Source organism: Somniosus microcephalus, chromosome 18 (genome assembly GCF_052327205.1).
Source record: "Somniosus microcephalus isolate GS21.2 chromosome 18, FLI_Smic_1.0, whole genome shotgun sequence".
Taxonomy (NCBI): domain Eukaryota; kingdom Metazoa; phylum Chordata; class Chondrichthyes; order Squaliformes; family Somniosidae; genus Somniosus; species Somniosus microcephalus.
The window spans coordinates 56956225-56974005 of record NC_141004.1 but is presented as its reverse complement, the minus strand read 5'-3'; the positions used below and the strand labels follow the sequence as shown (position 1 = coordinate 56974005).

Below are 17781 nucleotides of genomic sequence, written 5' to 3'. Positions count from 1 at the left end.
ATTTACCTGGACTAAATTATGAGGAGAGATTCCACAAACTAGGGTTGTAGTCCATGGAATTTAGAAGATTTGATTGAAGTTTAAGATATTAAGGGGAACAGATAAAGTAGATAGAAAGTATTTCCATTGGTTGGGGAATCTAGGACGAGGGGACATCGCCTAAAAATTAGATCTAGGCCTTTCAGGAGCTAAGTTCGGAAACCTTTGATCTCTCTTTCACAAACAGCGCTTGATGCTGGGTCAATTGCTAATTTTAAATCTGAGATTGATAGATTTTTGTTAACCAAAGGTATTAAGGGATATGTGGGAAAGGCAGGTATATGGAGTTAGGTCGCAGATCAGCCATGATCTTATTGCATGGTGGAACAGGCTTAATGGCCTACTCCTGTTCCTCTGTTCTCTGCTTTACAATTATATCCCTCTAGAAATGAGCCCCAGTGGTTTTTGCTTTATAATGGCCTTATTAACTTGCGTCGCTACTTTTCGTGGTTTGTGTATCTACACCCCTAGATCCTTTTAATGCTCTACCCTATTAAGCCTCTTATTTTCCAAGGAGTATGTGGCTTCACCATTCATCCTACCAAAATGCACCACCTCACACTAATCTAGATTGAAATTCCTTTGCCAGTTACATGCCCATTCTGCAAGTTTATTAATTTCTTGTATTTTGTCGCAGTCTTCCTCAGTCTCTTTTCTAGATAAAATATGCCCCCAAATTTGGTGTCATCGGCAAATTTTGAAGTTGTACTTCAGATTCCAGAGTCCAAATCGTTTATGTAAATAGTGATCCAAGCACCAATCCTTGTGGAGCACAATTTCTTACCTTTTTCCAGTCTGAGCAGCTACTCTTGACCCCTATTCTGTTTTGCTATCCATTCTGCTACTTGTCCCCTGACGCCACATGCTCTGACCTTAGTCAGGAGTTTACTGTGCGGTACCTTACCGAAGGCCTCTTGAAAACCCAAATATATTACATCATGAAGATGTGCATAAAAGTGGAATCGAGGATTTAAAAAAAAAAAACTTGCAGAGTTTTGCTTTTTATTTCAAATCTAGCCTAAGCCAGTGGAAAATTTATCAATCTACAATAGTGAGTTATTAAAACACTTTTTTTTAAAAAGCATTGCTATAAATTTGAGAGTATCAAAGTGTAATGTGCAATGAATGAGTTGCAAGTCTCCTGACGACTTGCAAAAAGAAAAGCATTTTCCATGGCAGTAAGTGCACAATGTGTGAGATACTGCAATAATTCTAAACCTCAGGCAGACAGATCTCTACAATTTTGAGCTGCGTCAAGTGTTCCAGTTGCTCTTGAGGTGCCTTTGCCCATCATGTTGCTTGTACAAGTGTCAGCTTGGCTCAGTGGGTGTGGTGGGGAAGGAGATGGTTTATGGGCTGTATGGTGCGGACGAGAAACATAGCTCTGCTCAGGGAGGGGTGGGGGAGCTGGTAGAGAAACGTGCGCAAATGTTTTAGAAATCGTGTGTCTCCTTGAATGGAGCCTGTTTAATGATGCAAGTTCATTTGGTGAGCTTGCTTTTATATTGTTTTCCCACTTGCCACTCTAATCTGTCCTTTATTGCAAGAGATGGGTGTTGCATTGGTTCTTTTGGTTCCACTCCTAACTGGCTGTAGCCAGAGCATCTCCAGCAATGACTTCTCTTCCCATCTTTGCACTTTTATTTCTAGAGTTCCCCAAGGATCTAAGCTTGGTGTTCTCCTTTTCTTCCATGGTATCATCATCCATCGGTTTCTCCCATGTACAATTGTAATGCCCAGTTCTACCTCTCCACTGCCTCTCTCAATCCCTCCACTGCCTCCATGTTGGCAGAGTGCTTGTCTTGTATCTAGTCTTGGATGAGCTGCTATTTCCTCCAGTTAAACATTGGGAAGACCACAGTCCCTTGCCACTGATTCCATCCCCCCTCCCTGGCTACCGTCTCTGGCTCAACCAGGCTGTTTGCAACCTCGGTGTCCTATTTGACTGAGCTGAGCTCCGAATTCACATTCTCTCCGTCAGAGTCCTGACTTCCACCTCCATTACATTGCCCGCCTCTGCCCCTATTTCAGCCCACCTACTCCTGGAACCCTCATCCACACCATTGTTACTTTCAGACTCGACTATTCGAATGCAGGCCTAGCATCAGCCTAAACATCAGCTTACCCAGAACTCTGCTGCTCATATCCTACCCAGCACTGTCCCACTCACTCATCAGCCCTGCCCTTGTACACCTACATTGGCTACCATTCTCCCATGCCTCGCATTTAAATCCTTTTCATAGCCTTGTCCTTCCCCATATTTGTACCTCCTTCAGCCTTACAACCTCCTCCCCCTTCCCCCCCCCCCCCCCAAACTCTGCGTTCCTCCGACTATGGCCTCGTGCATTCCCCCGCCTCCCTCTGTCCCACCATTGGTTGTGCCTTCAGTCACCGAGACCCCACGCTCTGGAATTTCCTCCCTAAAACCCTCTGCCTCTTCACCTCCCTCTTTAAGAGAAATTCTATGTTTTTGGTCAAGCAATCAGTGAACCCTCCTAATATGTCCCGGTTTCAGCATGACATCCAGTTTCTTACTGATTATGCCACTATGAAGTGCCTTATGATTCTTTTTACACTAAAGGTGCTATAAATGCAAGTTGCTGTTTTACATTTGGACAGCACTGCTTTTTTCTTTTCAACACCCCATGCCTCCCTCTCCTTCAGATTTCTTTTATTATATACTGTCGATATGAGTACAAGTTTCCTTTTCCTTTGGGCTTCCTTTATTATTTAGTACTATTGTGAATAAAATCTTTACTTTCAGTAGGCTATTTCTCATGAGGTTATACTTTTCAGACCACTGCTTTACCTTTGCATTCATTTTGGTTTACCAACGGGCGGACCTTGGGCTACGATACGCTTCCCTCAGCTTTACTTCTGTCATTAGAATTTTATAAATCACTGGTTAGGCCTCCGCTGGAGTGTGGACAATTCTGGGCATCATACTTCAGGAAAGATGTCAAGTCCTTAGTGTACAGAGGAGGTTTACCAGGGATGAGGGACTTCAGTTATGAGGAGAGGTTTGACAAGTTAGGACTGTTCTCCTTGTAACAGAGAAAGTTAAAAGGTGACCGAATAAAGGTTTTCAAGATGATGAGGGGTTTTGAAAGAGTAGATGGAGAAAAACTATTCCCTCTGGTGAGTGGGTCAGTAACCGGAGGTCATAGATTCAAAATCATTGGAAAAAGGTCGAGAGGGGAGATGAGGAGAAACGTTTTCACTGAGTTGTCGCGATCTGGAACGCTCTACCTGAAAAGGTGGTGGAAGCTGATTCCATGAATAATTTTAAAAGGGAGTTACAGGTAGTTAAGCGTGAGGGACTTGCAGGGTTATGGACAAAAGGCAAGGATGTGGGACTAAGCACAACTGCTCTTTCAAAGCACCAGCACAGCATGACTGGCCAAATGGCCGCCTTCTGTGCTATAAGTTTCTATGATTCTATTATTTGTGTCGTAATCACTTTCTTGCGGCTTTCTATTTTGAAACTTGGTTGCTATCACATGTATATGCCGTGGGTGCGTGAGGCAGCTGTTTTATTTTCTTGTTGGGGTTAAATTGGCAATTCTTGTGGCTCATTAAAGGCTGTCACGTAATGTTGGGTGTTACTCATTATACTTGGGTCACAGTTACATTCACAGTGCCACCTATAGGACTCTTTAGAACACTCTAGATTTTTCTGGGAATAGGAAACGCCTTTTATAAGTTGCATGTGTTTTCTGAGCTAGGGACATTGGTAATGAACTCTTGAAGTTTCCTAAACTGAGCAGATATCAGCATTTGACTTTGAGGAGTAGAACCGTGAAATGTGACAGCACAGAAGGAAGGCACTCGGCCCATTGTGTCTGTCAGCTCTTTGTCAGATCAGTTCAAAATTAATCCCACAGCCTCCCCATAGTCAAATATTTATACAATTGTATTTAAAAGGTACAATGATCTCCCTCAACCACTCCCTGTGACAAAGCATTCCATATTCCAACAACCCTCTGAATAAAGTAGACAGATTTTAATCTAGTTTGCTCAAACCACGTGCTAAAACGCAAAATAAATAGTCTGTGGAGGATAGGAAATTTGAGCCTTGTTGCTGGTTGCGGTAACGGCTTGGGGGCTGAGTCAGTAGGTGATAGAACTGTGATTAGTTGGGCTGAGATTTATTAAGCATGTACAATGCTTTCCAGATATACTTCACCACTGCAGTGGCTCAATAACTAGTATTCATTCACACACAACTTACACATGATGAAGTACTGTTCCATTTTGAGCTCTGTTGGAATACTATGTTCTTTTAAAGGCTGCTTTTAGGAGTCCATGAAGGAGAAATTTGGGACGATGTCACAGCATAGCTACCACTGCTCCTGACTAAATCCAAGTTTCCTTTCTTTCTGAAGAGAGCAGCTGTCAAAAGGGGAAGACAGTTTGTCCGCGTCCTTATCCAGCACCAGACTGCGATTTTTAAACATGAAACGTACCAGCTCGCAACATTCCCTGGACACGATGTCACTTGATGGTAGCCTGACAGAAGATCGAATATCTGTGGACAGTGACAGCAGTGAGAAGTACGTTATTCTCCTGGAAGCAGGTACATATTGAGAGGGAAATCTTGAGTGTGAATTTAAAGCCAAGCTTTATTGATTTCGGGACCAATTGACTGTAAAATGGAAAGCCTGAGTGAAACTAACTGGTAGCATTGTTGAATTAATACCTTAAGGACTTGCCGTGTTAACCCAAATGGAAGCAGGTGTTCAGGAAGTGTTTCTGGGAAGAAGCAGAAAAATGTTTTTAACGCCACTCTTGTCACCTTTATGGATCAAATGTTGCAGATCTTAAATGGACAGCCAATGTTGAAGTGCAATGAGTTGTCACAGGTTTTTTGTTGCCTCGCATACCATGTCCCTAACGTGTCTGCAGAAGGCCTTCGATAAGGTACCACACGGTAGGCTCATGACAATGGTTAGGGCCTGTGTGGAGTCTGGAACAAATAGCTGAATGGATAGCAAATTGGCTAAAAAAAAAAAAGAAAGTTTGGGTAAAGGGTAGTTCTTCACATTGGAGGAAGGTCGAAAGTGTTCCACAAGGATCAGTGCTGGGACCACCTTGTTTCATTATTTTCATTAATGATTTGGATTTAGGAACAAGTAACTCAATATCAAAATTTGCCGATGATACTAAACTGAGGGGGTATAGCTAACTCTGAGGAAGAATGCAACATAATACAAGAAGACATTAGAAAACTTGCAGAGTGTGCAGTTAAGTGGCAAATGAACTTTAACATGGGTAAAGGTGAGGTGATACCATTTTGGTAGGAAGATAAAAAGTATCCCCTACACCTTAGAACGTAAACTGAATGGGGTAGAAGAGCAAAGGGGTCTCGGAATACAGGTGAACAAATCATTAAAAGCAGCATCGCAGGTTAGCAAAGCAATTAGAAATGACAACAAAGTACAGTACTGGGATTTATTTTATAGGGGTACAGAATGCCAAAGTAGTGAAGTTATGTTAAACTTGTACATCACCCAGGTCAGACCGCACTTCGAGTAGTGTGCAAAGTTCTGGTCTCCATACTATAAAAAGGACATAGAAGCACTGGAGAAAGTGCAAAAAAAGATTTACAAGGTTGGTACCAGAACTGAGATTACAGCTACCCGGAAAGCGTGAACAGGTTGGGGTGTTTTTCTTTAGAAAAGAGAAGACTTGGAGGTGACATGATGGAGGTCTTTAAAATTATGAATGGGTTGGACAGGGTAGATGTGGAGAGAATGTTTCCATTTGTGGGAGAACCCAATACTTGGGGCCATAAACACAAGATAATTACTAATAAATCCAATAGGGAAATGAGAAATGTATTTACTCAGTGATTCGAATGTGGAACTCGCTACCACTGGAAGAGGTTGAAGCAAATAGCTTAGTTTCTTTCAGAAGGAAACTAGACGAGCACATGAGAGAAAAAGGAATAGAAAGATCTGCTGAAAGGCTGAGATGAGGTAGATCGAATGGGAGGACACTGGTGGAGTATAAACACCAGCACAGCTAGTTGGGCCAAGTGGACTGTTTCTGTGATGTAGATTCTATGTAATTCTATATACATATAATGGCAATCTCAATCCCACCATAAATAATGGTCTCAATTCGGACATGTCAGACATTTAAATTTGTTTCTGTAAAGTTGATGCAAATCTCCGTGGTTTTCAATGGGTAGGCTCACGCACAACTTGCTGATCCTCCATTTCACTCTGCATGGCGTACCTCAGCTGGTTTCCATGTCAAATTTTCAACCTCTGAGCACCAACTGCAGGTTTCCGCCCCCCCCACCCCTCGCTGAAGGCACCGACCCAAACTGGCAGCCCTTCAATACCACCCAAGTACCCCTTTCCAGTGTGTGAGCCTAGATAGTGAATCTCAGCAGGTTCTCCAGCCACGCTGGGCATTGCACTGAGCCTGATACTGTTATATGACTTCCATAACAACAACAACTTGTATTTATATAGGGCCTTTAATGTAGTAAAACATCCCAAATAAGACAAAAAATTTGACCTAAGCACTTGCCAACATGAATCACTGGGTATATATTAGGAGTGGATATTGTGGCTGATTTTTTTGTGCGCTCTTTCATCCTTAGCCCAGAGTTCGGAGGTCAATTATAATGCCCCTCAACTGCTGTCGCTACTGAGATCCATTAACTACGCACAGACCAGGGGTGGAACCTGGCGCCTAATGACGGTGCCTTTTACCCACCAACCCATCACGACCATTCTTTATTGCCATGATATTTGCGTAGGGCATCAAAACCTCTGAGCTACTCCATTGGGGATTGCCAAATGCCTGGGCCCCTCCACTCATAAAACTAGCCTAAGTGCAATGGTAAAAAGATTTTCCAAGTATTTGGAATTTTAGATTGTATAATGGAGTTGTTGGCTCCCCAGCTGGATAAACCTCTCTACAAGCCTGGGTGACTTCTAAGCAACTGCATCCAATTTCTTTGGGAGGAGTTTTGCTAATACCTGTTTTAAAAACTCTGAGCTTATGAATTCTGTGATTTGGAATTTTGCAGATGTTCCAAAGAGCACCAGCTTTCATGCCTTTGGGACATGGAGTCGCTCTATTAGGAAACTTGAGCATAAACTCATTAATTGAATTCAGTTCATCTGTTCAAATTGAAAAGATGGTGACCCCTTCCTGCTAGGGGTTACTCCCCATTCATTGGTATCCTTTGTAACTTTTTGGTTCCATGAAAGAACAGTACGGCTTTTGAATCTAATGTTTTAAGCATGACATTTTATTAATGAATTGTGCTCTTTATTTGTGTTCAGAGTGTGATTAACATGTTAAATGATCGCTGTTTGGGTAGCCTTATACAGTGTTGATTCTTGGACTTCTAATACTTAGAATCTGGGCAGGACTCTCTTCCCCCAGACACCAGCATACACCTGACACCTGGAATGGGCAGCAATCAGAGTCTACCAGAAATTGTAGATGGAGGGCATAGGGCAGAGGGCTTTCACAAACCTTCTACAATCACCAGCTCATCAACTCCGAGTGAGGATGATTCTAATGCTGAACAGGTGAGTCTCTGTTTTACTTCAATTATAACTTTCCTGATTGGAGTAGTTTCTTGATTCAAGTTGATTGCTGATTTAAACTCTTGCTGTTGACTGGTGTGCAAGATGGCGATGCCGGAAAGTGAAAATGGATGTTGACCTTGCTTCTCTCACTTGTTTCATGCCCTCTGCTAGCAATCCGTGTATGTGAAGTTGTGGGGAGAACTGTGAAATTCAGAACATCCCATCCTCTCTGCTAAAGAATCTGTGTGGCCTATATTGGAGATGCAAAATAACCGGGGGGGCAGCAACTATTTAAATAATAGTTTTTGTAATTAAAGGTAGTCCATCCACAATATGGAAAAATTTGCAAGACTTTGGGGAAAGAGCAAAGGCATGGGACTAATTGGATAGTTCTTTCAAAGACAGGCCGAATGGCCTCCTACCGTGTTATATGATCATATGCTACTAGCTCTGTGGCAGAATATTTAGCACCTTTTGACAGTGAAATGTGTGTAGAATTTCTTGTGCTTTAGAAAGGAGTATTGGTGCACATTTTTGATGTATATTTTTAAATGTTGAAATATAAGTTGGTGCTTTGTTTCCCAGGCATCAGTGTTGTTGTTGAAGATAGTTGACGTGAATTGTGGGATTGACATAAGAGGTGATGACATCTCTGTCGGTGTTCAGGCAAAGGAAGTGATTCCTGATCAGCTGGGCAACATGGGAGTGCAGCAGTTTCTGAGCAGCCATACGACCGGTGAGAAACACAATGCAAGATCCTTCTTTACAATGCAATCAATGATATTACTGCAACCAGTTCTTTTCATGATTTGGTTAGAGCTCCTTTCTTTAATTTACAATAACATCTATGGGCCTAACCAGAAAAAGAAATGCCAGGGGTTTCTTGGAGGGTCAGTTCATCGATTGATCCTCCAGGGCTGTTCAACGTTGTAGTTGTCTTGAGAGGAGCTAACCTCTCATGGCTGCAGCTGTACAAAGCCCTGGTTAGACCACACCTGGAGTACTGTGAGCAGTTCTGGGCACCACACCTTAGGAAGGATATATTGGCCTTGGAGGGAGTGCATCTTAGGTTTACCAGAATGATACCCGGACGCCAAGGGTTAAATTACAAGGCGAGATTACACAAATTAGGGTTGTATTCCTTAAAATTTAGAAGGTTAAGGGGTGATTTGATCGAAATTTTCAAGATATTAAGGGGAACTGATTGGGTAGATAGAGAGAAACTATTTCCGCTGGTTGGGGAGTTTAGGACCAGGGTGCATGGTCAAAAAATTAGAGCCAGACCTTTCAGGAGTGAAATTAGGAAACACTTCTATACACACAGGGTGGTAGAAGTTTGGAACTCTGTTCTACAAATGGCAGTTGATGCTAGATCAATTAATTTTAAATCTAAGATTGATAGATTTTTGTTAACCAAAGGTATTAAGGGACATGGGCCAAAGGTGGGTATGTGGAGTTAGGTTGCAGATCAGCCATGATGGCCTATTCCTGTTCCATTGTTCTCCCTCCACAGCAAGGAAGGACATTACAGTCATCATTGTAGAATCATAGAATGGTTACAGCATGGAAGAAGGCCATTCGGCCCGTTGAGCCCATGCCGACTCTCAGCTGATCCCATTCCCCTGCCCTTTCCCCCGAGCCCTGCAAATTGTTTTCCTTCAGATACTTATCCAACTCACTTTTGAAAGATAAGATTGAGTCTGCCTCCACCACCCTTTCAGACAGTGCATTCCAGATCCTAACCACTCGCTGCATAAAAAAGTTTTTTCTTACGTCGCCTTTGGTTCTTTTGCCAATCACCTTAAATCGGTGTCCTCTGGTTCTCGACCCTTCTACCAATGGGAACAGTTTCTCTCTATCTACTCTGTCCAGACCCCTCATGATTTTGAACACCTCTCTCAGATCTCCTGTCAATCATCTCTGCTCCAAGGAGAACAACCCCAGCTTCTCCAGTCTATCAACGTAACTGAAGTTCCTCATTCCTGGAATCATTCTCTCAAATCTTTTCTGCACCTTCTCTAAGGCCTTCACATCCTTCCTAAAGTGTGGTTCCCAGAATTGGACGCAGTACTCCAGTTGGGGCCGAACCAGTGTTTTATACAGGTGGTTCATAATTTCCACACTTTTGTACTCTATACTTCTATTTATGGAGCCCAGGATCCCATAAGCCTTTTTAACTGCTTGCTCATCCTGCCCTGCCACCTTCAACGATTTGTGCACACATACCCCCAGGTCTCTCTGTTCGTGCACCCCCTTTAGGATTGTGCCATTTAGCTGCTTATGTCCTGTCCTACAATATCACATCACATTTTTATGCGTTAAATTTCATCTGTCACGTGTCCGCCCATTTCACTAGCCTGCCTGTCTTCCTGAAGTGTCTCGCTCTCCTCCTCACTGTTCACTATACTTCCAAGTTTTGTGTCAAATGCAAATTTTGAAATTCTGCCCTGTACACCCATGTCCAAGTCATAAATATACATCAAGAAAAGCAGAGGGCCTAGAAATGACCCCTGGGGAACACCACTGTATACCTCTGTCCAGTCAGAAAAACAACCATTCACCACAACTCTCTGTTTCCTGTCACTTAGCCAATTTCATATCCATGCTGCCACTGTCCCTTTTATTCTGTGGGCTTCAACTTTGCTGGCAAGCCTATTATGTGGCACTTTGTTGAATGCCTTTTGGAAATCGATGTACACCACATCAACCGCATTATCCTCATCAACCCTCTGTTACCTCATCAAAGAACTCGATCAAGTTAGTTAAACACGATTTGCCTTTAACAAATCGTGCTGGCTTTCCTAATTAACCCACACCTATCCAAGTAACCTGTATCCAAGTATTGTCCCTGATTACTGTTTCTAAAAGCTTCCTCACATCTGAGGTTAAACTGACTAGCCTGTAGTTGCTGTGTTTATCTTTACACCCTTCTTTGAACAGGGGAAAACATTTGTAATTCTCCAGCCCTCTGGCACCATCCTCATATATCTATGGAGGATTGGAATTATGGCCAGTACCTCTGTGATTTCCGCCCTCAATTCCCTCAGCATCCTAGGATGCATCCCATACACTCCTTGTGATTTATCTACTTTAAGTACAGCCAGCCTTTCTAATACCTCTATCAATTTTTATCCTATCAAGTGCCTCCACTACCATCTCCTTCACTGTCTATGGCAGCATCCTCTTCCTTGAAGACAGATGCAAAGTACTCGTTTAGTACCTCAGCCATACCCTCTGCCTCCATGCATAGGTCTCCTTTTTGGTCCCTAATCGGCCCCACCCCTCCTCTTGCTACCCTTTTACTATTTATATGCCTATAGCAGACTTTTGGATTACCTTTTATGTTGGCTGCCATTCTATTCTCATACCCTCTCTTTGCCCCTCTTCTTTTTCACTTCTCCTCTGACTTTTCTATATATAGCCTGATTCTCAGATGTATTTGCAACCTGACATCTGTCATACGCTCTCTTTTTCTGCTGCTTCATATTCTCTATCTGTTTCGTCATCCAGGGAGCCCTGACTTTAGTTGCCCTGCCTTTCCCCATAATGGAAATGTACCTAAACTAGTTCCTCTTTAAATAGCCCATTGTTCCATTACAGTTTTGCCTGCCAATCCTTGATTCCAGTTTACCCGGGCCAGCTCCGTTCTCATCCCACTGAAATTGGCTTTCCCCCATGTAATGATCAATAACATGTCATTCTATAGTGGACACTAGGTGGCGCTGTAGAGCTGTGTAGAGCTGTATATAGCTGTATGTATATAAGACTACACTACCCAGCTGTATAGATATTAAGACTACATTACCCATGAGGCACTAGGCTACCCACAAGGCAACAGTCAAGATGGCAGCCTGCACACAGGAGCACACATGCTGCATCTCTACAGATACTGTACCTAGAGAACGTGTACTGAATAAATGACTAGCTAGAAGCTAGCTGTGTTCATAATAAGAATGTCTATTTATTAATGAACATAACACCCCAGTTAAACATTTTTACTCTAGATTGCTCCCTGTCCTTTTCCATAGCTAATCTAAACCTTATGATGCTATGATCACTGTTCCCTAAATGTTCACCTACTGACACTTGCTCCACTTGACCTTCCTCATTCCCCAGAACCAGATCCAGCAATGCCTCCTCCCTCGTCGGGCCGGAAACATACTGATCAAGAAAGTTCTTCTGAACACACTTCATAAATTCTTCCCCTTCTCTGCCCTTTACACTATTACAATCCTAGTCTATATTAGGATAGTTGAAGTCCCCCATTATTACTACTCTAGTTTTTGCGCCGCTCTGTAATTTTTCTCTAAATTTGCTCCTCCATATCTTTCCCACTATTTGGTGGCCTATAGAATACACCTAGTAGTGTAATGGCACCTCTTATTTTTTAACTCTAGCCATATAGATTCTGTCCTTGACCCCTCCAGGACATCTTTCTCTCCAGCACTGTAACATTCTCCTTAATCAATACTGCCACTCCACCTTCTATCTTTCCTTCCCTATCTTTCCTGAACACCTTATAACCAGGAATATTCAATACCCAATCCTGCCCTTTTTTGAGCCAGGTCTCAGTTATTGCCACAACATCATATTCCCATGTGGCTATTTGTGCCTGCAGCTCACTTACCTTGTTTACTACGCTTCATGCGTTCACATACAAACACTGTAAACCCATCTTAGACCATCCTGTATTCTCTCTCAATTTGATCACACCTGATACCTTACTATTTCTTACTTTAGTGCTCTCTGCCTCTCCCAATCCTTTGAGCACTTTATTTCCCCTTTCTAATGTTACATCTTGGTGCCCATCCCCCTGCCAAATTAGTTTAAACCCTCCCCAACAGTACTAGCAGACCTCCCCGTGAGGATATTGGTTCTGGCCCTATTGAAGTGCAACCCATCCGGCCTGTACAGGTCCCACCTCCCCCACCCGGAGCTCAAGCTCCTCCAGCTGACGATACCTCCTGCACACATGGTTGTCTAGGACACGGGAAGCATCCTGGATTTCCGACGTGGCATAGGCTGTGCATTCCGAGGGACTGAGCTGCCCTGCCATGCCTCTATTTAATAGGCTTTTAAGTAACCTACCAGAGGAACCATCACTGGGTTTCTGAGCTTGAGCAGCAGCTGGCGTCATTGAGGTGCATCTGTGAGGCTGAGAGCTTCGTGGATGGCACGTTTCAGGAGGTGGTCACCTTGCAACGAAGGAGTGTGCAGGCAGAGAGGGAATGGGTGGCCGCCGGACAGAAGAGGAGAAACAGGCAGGTAGTGCAGGAGTCCTGAGTGCATCTCGCTCTCCAACCAGTATTCGGTTCTGAGTACTGGTGAAGGTGATGGTTCCTCTCAGAAATAAATGGAAGACTCTTAGGGGGAAAAATTCAGTTGTTTGCGCCTCCCATTAGCGCCTTAAGAGGGTGCAAAGCAACTAGCGCCCGGGCGCGGCGATGTTTGCGCCACTCGCGAAATTAACTAGACATTTTGCAGCAGCGCGAAACACTACTGCCACGATCTTCTGTGCCGGCAGATCATGACATCAGTCGAGTGCGCAACGCCCCGGTAGCACCCCGGACCGGATATTGAGTGGCGCCCTCTGCCTTACCGTCTGCCGCTAGCAATGACCGGTTGAGGGGAGCGTTTTGCAGTCAGGAAGGGACTGGGGGAGCGCTATTTAAAGGCGACCACTTCCTGCCTTTTTTGTTGGTGACATTTTTGCACCACGCAGTCTGAGAGAGAGAGAGAGAGACTTCTGGAGATATTCAACGCTGTGTGAAGGAGTTTTGCAAACTGAGCAGCACTTTGCTGGTTCATTTTGATTTGCTCTTCCTTGTATCTATTTAGACGAGACTGTGGGGGCTGCACTCTGAGCTCTTTCCCTGGGTCGCTCCATTGTTCTTTCCAGCAGATTTGATGTATAGGTCTCTCCAGGCCGAGATTCAAGGCTGCAATGAGCAGGATGTGGATGGAGTGCAAAATCAACCCTCCCCTTTAAGATAAAAACAGAAAAATGCTGGAGAAACTCAGCAGGTCAAGCAGCATCTGTGAAGAGAGAAACAGAGTTAACGTTTCAGGTCGATGACCTTTTGTCAGAACTCCCCTTTAAGAACTGGCCGGTGCCAGTGTGTCTGTGTTCCATTGCTGACTGACATCACATGAGCTTCGCCAGCGCTCTGAGGTAGCGCCTCGCTCCTCGGCCTTTGCGCCTTAAGACAGCTGTGAAGCGTCTGATTTAGCGCTCCAATCACCTCCAGGGGCAATAAAAGCCAAGTTTGCCGTTGGAGGCGATAATTAGTGCCAGGCACTAAACTTTGCGCACAGCCACTCATGGTGTCCCAAACGGGGCGATACTGAATTTTTCCCCCTTAGTCTTAAAAATCAGGCCTACCTTTCTCTCCGGCTGCTTCTCTCGCTCTTGGTTAAAGTTTTTATTCACACGATTATCTATAGTTATATTAATTAGTTTATCTAGTTACGTTAGAGAGAATAAAACACTAATATTCACCCACCAATCTGAGTTGATGAAGTGACCAATTGACTCATGAATACTCCTTCAAACTAAAACTTGCTTTTCAGCCTGTGACATAATTCATAATTAAGCTTTATGTCAACAAAAATCATCCTATTTAGATTTTAATGCCAGCAACATTAAAATTTAAACAAACCAAAATGAGAGAATCTGGTGTTCCTGGATCGTACACATGCAAGGTACAAATGAATAAAGGAATGTTCACCATTGTGTTAAAAGGAATGGAGTTGGATTAGGTGGGGATGGAGAAAAAAATGTCAACATTGCATCCCCAAGGTTCATCCAAAAGGAAGACAAACTCGATGTATTGAAAAGGGAATAATGGTTACATGAGAATGACTACATGGTAATGATCATAGCGTCGTGATATGATTCAGATAGAGAAGCCTGCTGGCTATAGCAGTAGGAGTGCATTTACTGGAATGAGCTCTTTGCTTATTCTAGATGCAGTTCACATATAGACTAAAGTGCAGGGGCTCGGTTCAGAGAGGCTGTTCAAATTGAGAATGAAGAGACTCTACAGTAATCTTGCTAAGGGGTGCAGATGGCATCGTCAATCGTGAGTGCAAAGTTGGAGTGGCTTTTAACTGCCTGAAACCCTTGATTAGTTTGCTAGCTAGAATCACTTCCTGGTATTGGCAGCTTCTTCGTTGTAACAAGAGATGGAGTGGAGGGCAGTGTCATTTCCTACAGTTACCACACCACAAAAATAATGAATTGTGTGAAGTGCTTTGAGATGTTCTGATGTGATAAGATGCTGAATGAATAACAGGATTCCCAAATTATCCCTTTTCTCATTATTTTGGAGTTTCTTGTCCTGCTATTTCAGCCCTGGTACCTGCTGTTCACATTTTTTAATAAAGCTAAATAAAATTTGTCCCATCAACTTCAAAACAAAATTATAAATGAATAATTGAGTATTCTGCACTTTATCACTAGGATGCCCTGATAAAATATCAGTAGAAGTAGAAAAGGTAGAAGCAATGGAAGGGGTGAAAATTGATAGACAGGATGTACTAGAAAGGCTGGGTATGCTTAGAGTGGATAAGTCGCCTGGTCCAGATGGCTTGCATCTCAGGTTACTAAGGGAAATGGGGGAGGAGATAGCGGAAGGGCTTACCATAATCTTCCAATCTTCCCTAGATGCGGGGAAGGTGCCTGAGGATTGGAAAGTGGCAAATGTGACCCTATTGTTCAAGAAAGGGTGTAAGGACGATCCTAGTAACTACAGGCCGGTCAGTTTAACATCAGTGGTGGGTAAAGTTTTAGAAACAATAATCAAGTAAAAAATTAATGGACACTTGGAGGGGTTTAAGCTAATTAAGGAGAGCCAACACAGATTTGTAAAAGGCAGATCGTGTTTGACTGAACTAACTTAATTTTTTGATGAAGTAACACGGAGGATTGATGAAGGGACTGCAATGGAGGTTGCCTACATGGATTTTAGGAAGGCATTTGACAAAGTACCACAAAGAAGACTGGTTAACAAAATTGAGGCTCATGGAATAGGTGGGTCAGTGGCAGCTTGGATAAGGAATTGGCTTAAGGACAGAAAACAGCGAGTTGTGGTAAATGGCTGTTTTTCAGACTAGAGGATGGTTGACAGTGGTGTTCCCCAAGGGTCAGTGCTAGGGCCACTGCTTTTTTTGATGTGTATAAATGACCTGGATATTGGAATACAGAGTAGAATTTCTAAATTTGCCGATGACACCAAACTTGGGGGTGTGGCAAACTGTGAGGATGATACCAATCGACTGCAACAGGACGTAGAAAGGCTAGCAGAATGGGCAGACAAGTGGCAGATGGAATGTAATACAGAGAAGTGTGAGGTGATGCATTTTGGCAGAATGAACAGGGAGAGACAATATACACTTAATGGCACAGTTTTAAAGAGTGTGCAGGAACATAGAGACCTGGGAGTTAATGTGCATAGGTCCATGAAGGTGGCGGGACATATTGAGACAGTGGTTAGCAAAGCATATGGGATCTTGGGCTTCATAAATAGAGGTATTGAGTACAAAAGTAGTGAAGTTATGGCTGAACCTTTATAAAGCGCTGGTTAAGCCACAACTGGAATATTGCATCCAGTTCTGGTCACCACACTTTAGGAAGGATGTGAAGGCACTTGAAAGGGTGCAGAGGAGATTTACCAGAATGGTTCCAGGGATGGGTATCTTAGCTACAAGGACAGGTTGGAGAAGCTGGATTTGTCATCTTTAGAGCAAAGGAGGTTGCGGGGTGATTTGATAGAGGTGTACAAGATTATGACTGGTTTGGATAGGCTAGACGGGGAAAGGCTGTTCCCACTAGTTAATGGTACAAGGACTAGGGAACACCGATTCAAGGTTTTGGGCAAGAGATACAGGGGGGATGTGAGGAAAAACTTTTTTATGCAGCGAGTGGTGAGGACCTGGAACTCGCTGCCAACGGAAGTGGTGGAAGCGGAGACACTCAATGTTTTCAAGGGGAGACTGGATAGGCACTTGAGGGAAATAAACTTGCAGGGCTACGGGGATAGAGCGGGGGAATGGGGCTGACTGGATTGCTCTGCGGAGAGTCGGCACGGACTCGATAGGCCGAATGGCCTCCTTCTGTGCCGTTATGACTGTGTGACTCTAAGATCACTACCTGGTTGTTATTCTAAGCTATTATTGGCTCCAGTATGTCTGACTTTTGAACGAACATTGGGGTGTTGTCCCTGCCTCTCTTCCCTCCTCTCTCCCCACCCCCCCCCCCCCCCCCCCCCGTCAAACTCTGAAAACAAATCCACCCCATTTTAAAACAACGGTGAAGATTCTCTCATTCATTTTTACTTTGCATATTTATGATGCAGACAGCCGACTGCTGGCTATAGCAGTCGGAGGAGTACTTTGTATTCGTGCATTAATTGCTCATTTTACATGGGGCTCGCACACTTAGAATGAAGAGATCTAAACACTGAAACTGCCCAGCCATCATTGCAGGACAATATAATAATTATCTAAAAAATACTTTAGTTACATTACTTCATACAATCCAATTTATTAACTTAGGGATTTCAGCATGTGGCAATAAGTCAGTGATAATTTCAATATGAAAATGACTTCTTCAATTATATAGGGCCCTGGTGAGACCACACCTGGAGTACTGTGTGCAGTTTTGGTCTCCCTATCTAAGGAAGGATATACTTGCCTTAGAGGGAGTGCAACGAAGGTTCACTAGACTGATTCCTATGTCCTATGAGGAGAGATTGAGTAGACTAAGACCTATATTCCCTCGCGTTTAGAAGAATGAGAGGTGATCTCATTGAAACATATAAAATTCTTAAGGGGCTTGACTGGGTAGATGCTGGGAGAATGCTTCCCCTGGCTGGGGAGTTTAAAACCGGGGTCACAGTCTCAGAATAAGAGGTTGGCCATTTAGGACTGAGATGAGAAATTTCTTCACTCAAAGGGTTGTAAATCTTTGGAATCCTCAACCCCAGAGAGCTGTGGATGCTCAGTCGCTGAGTATATTCAAGACTGAGATCAATAGATTTTTTGGATACTAAAGAAATCGAGCGATATGGGGATAGTGCGGGAAGGTGAAGTTGAGGTAGAAGATCAGCCATGATCTTATTGAATGGCAGAGCAGGCATGAAGGGCCGAATGGCCGACTCCTGCTCCTATTTCTTGTGTTCAAGTT

General features: G+C 43.5%; 1 protein-coding gene across 3 annotated transcripts in view; it reads left to right on the top strand.

The window, feature by feature from the left end:
• The window catches only part of bltp3a (bridge-like lipid transfer protein family member 3A), a 184257-nt gene that overhangs the window by 150203 nt on the left and 16273 nt on the right, over window positions 1-17781 (top strand). For all 3 annotated transcript variants that reach the window (XM_086011508.1, XM_086011507.1, XM_086011509.1), the window contains 3 exons: window positions 4425-4615; window positions 7420-7595; window positions 8181-8331. In XM_086011508.1, coding sequence (XP_085867634.1) covers window positions 4425-4615; window positions 7420-7595; window positions 8181-8331 — 518 coding nt within the window. The remainder of the gene's footprint in view (window positions 1-4424; window positions 4616-7419; window positions 7596-8180; window positions 8332-17781) is intronic.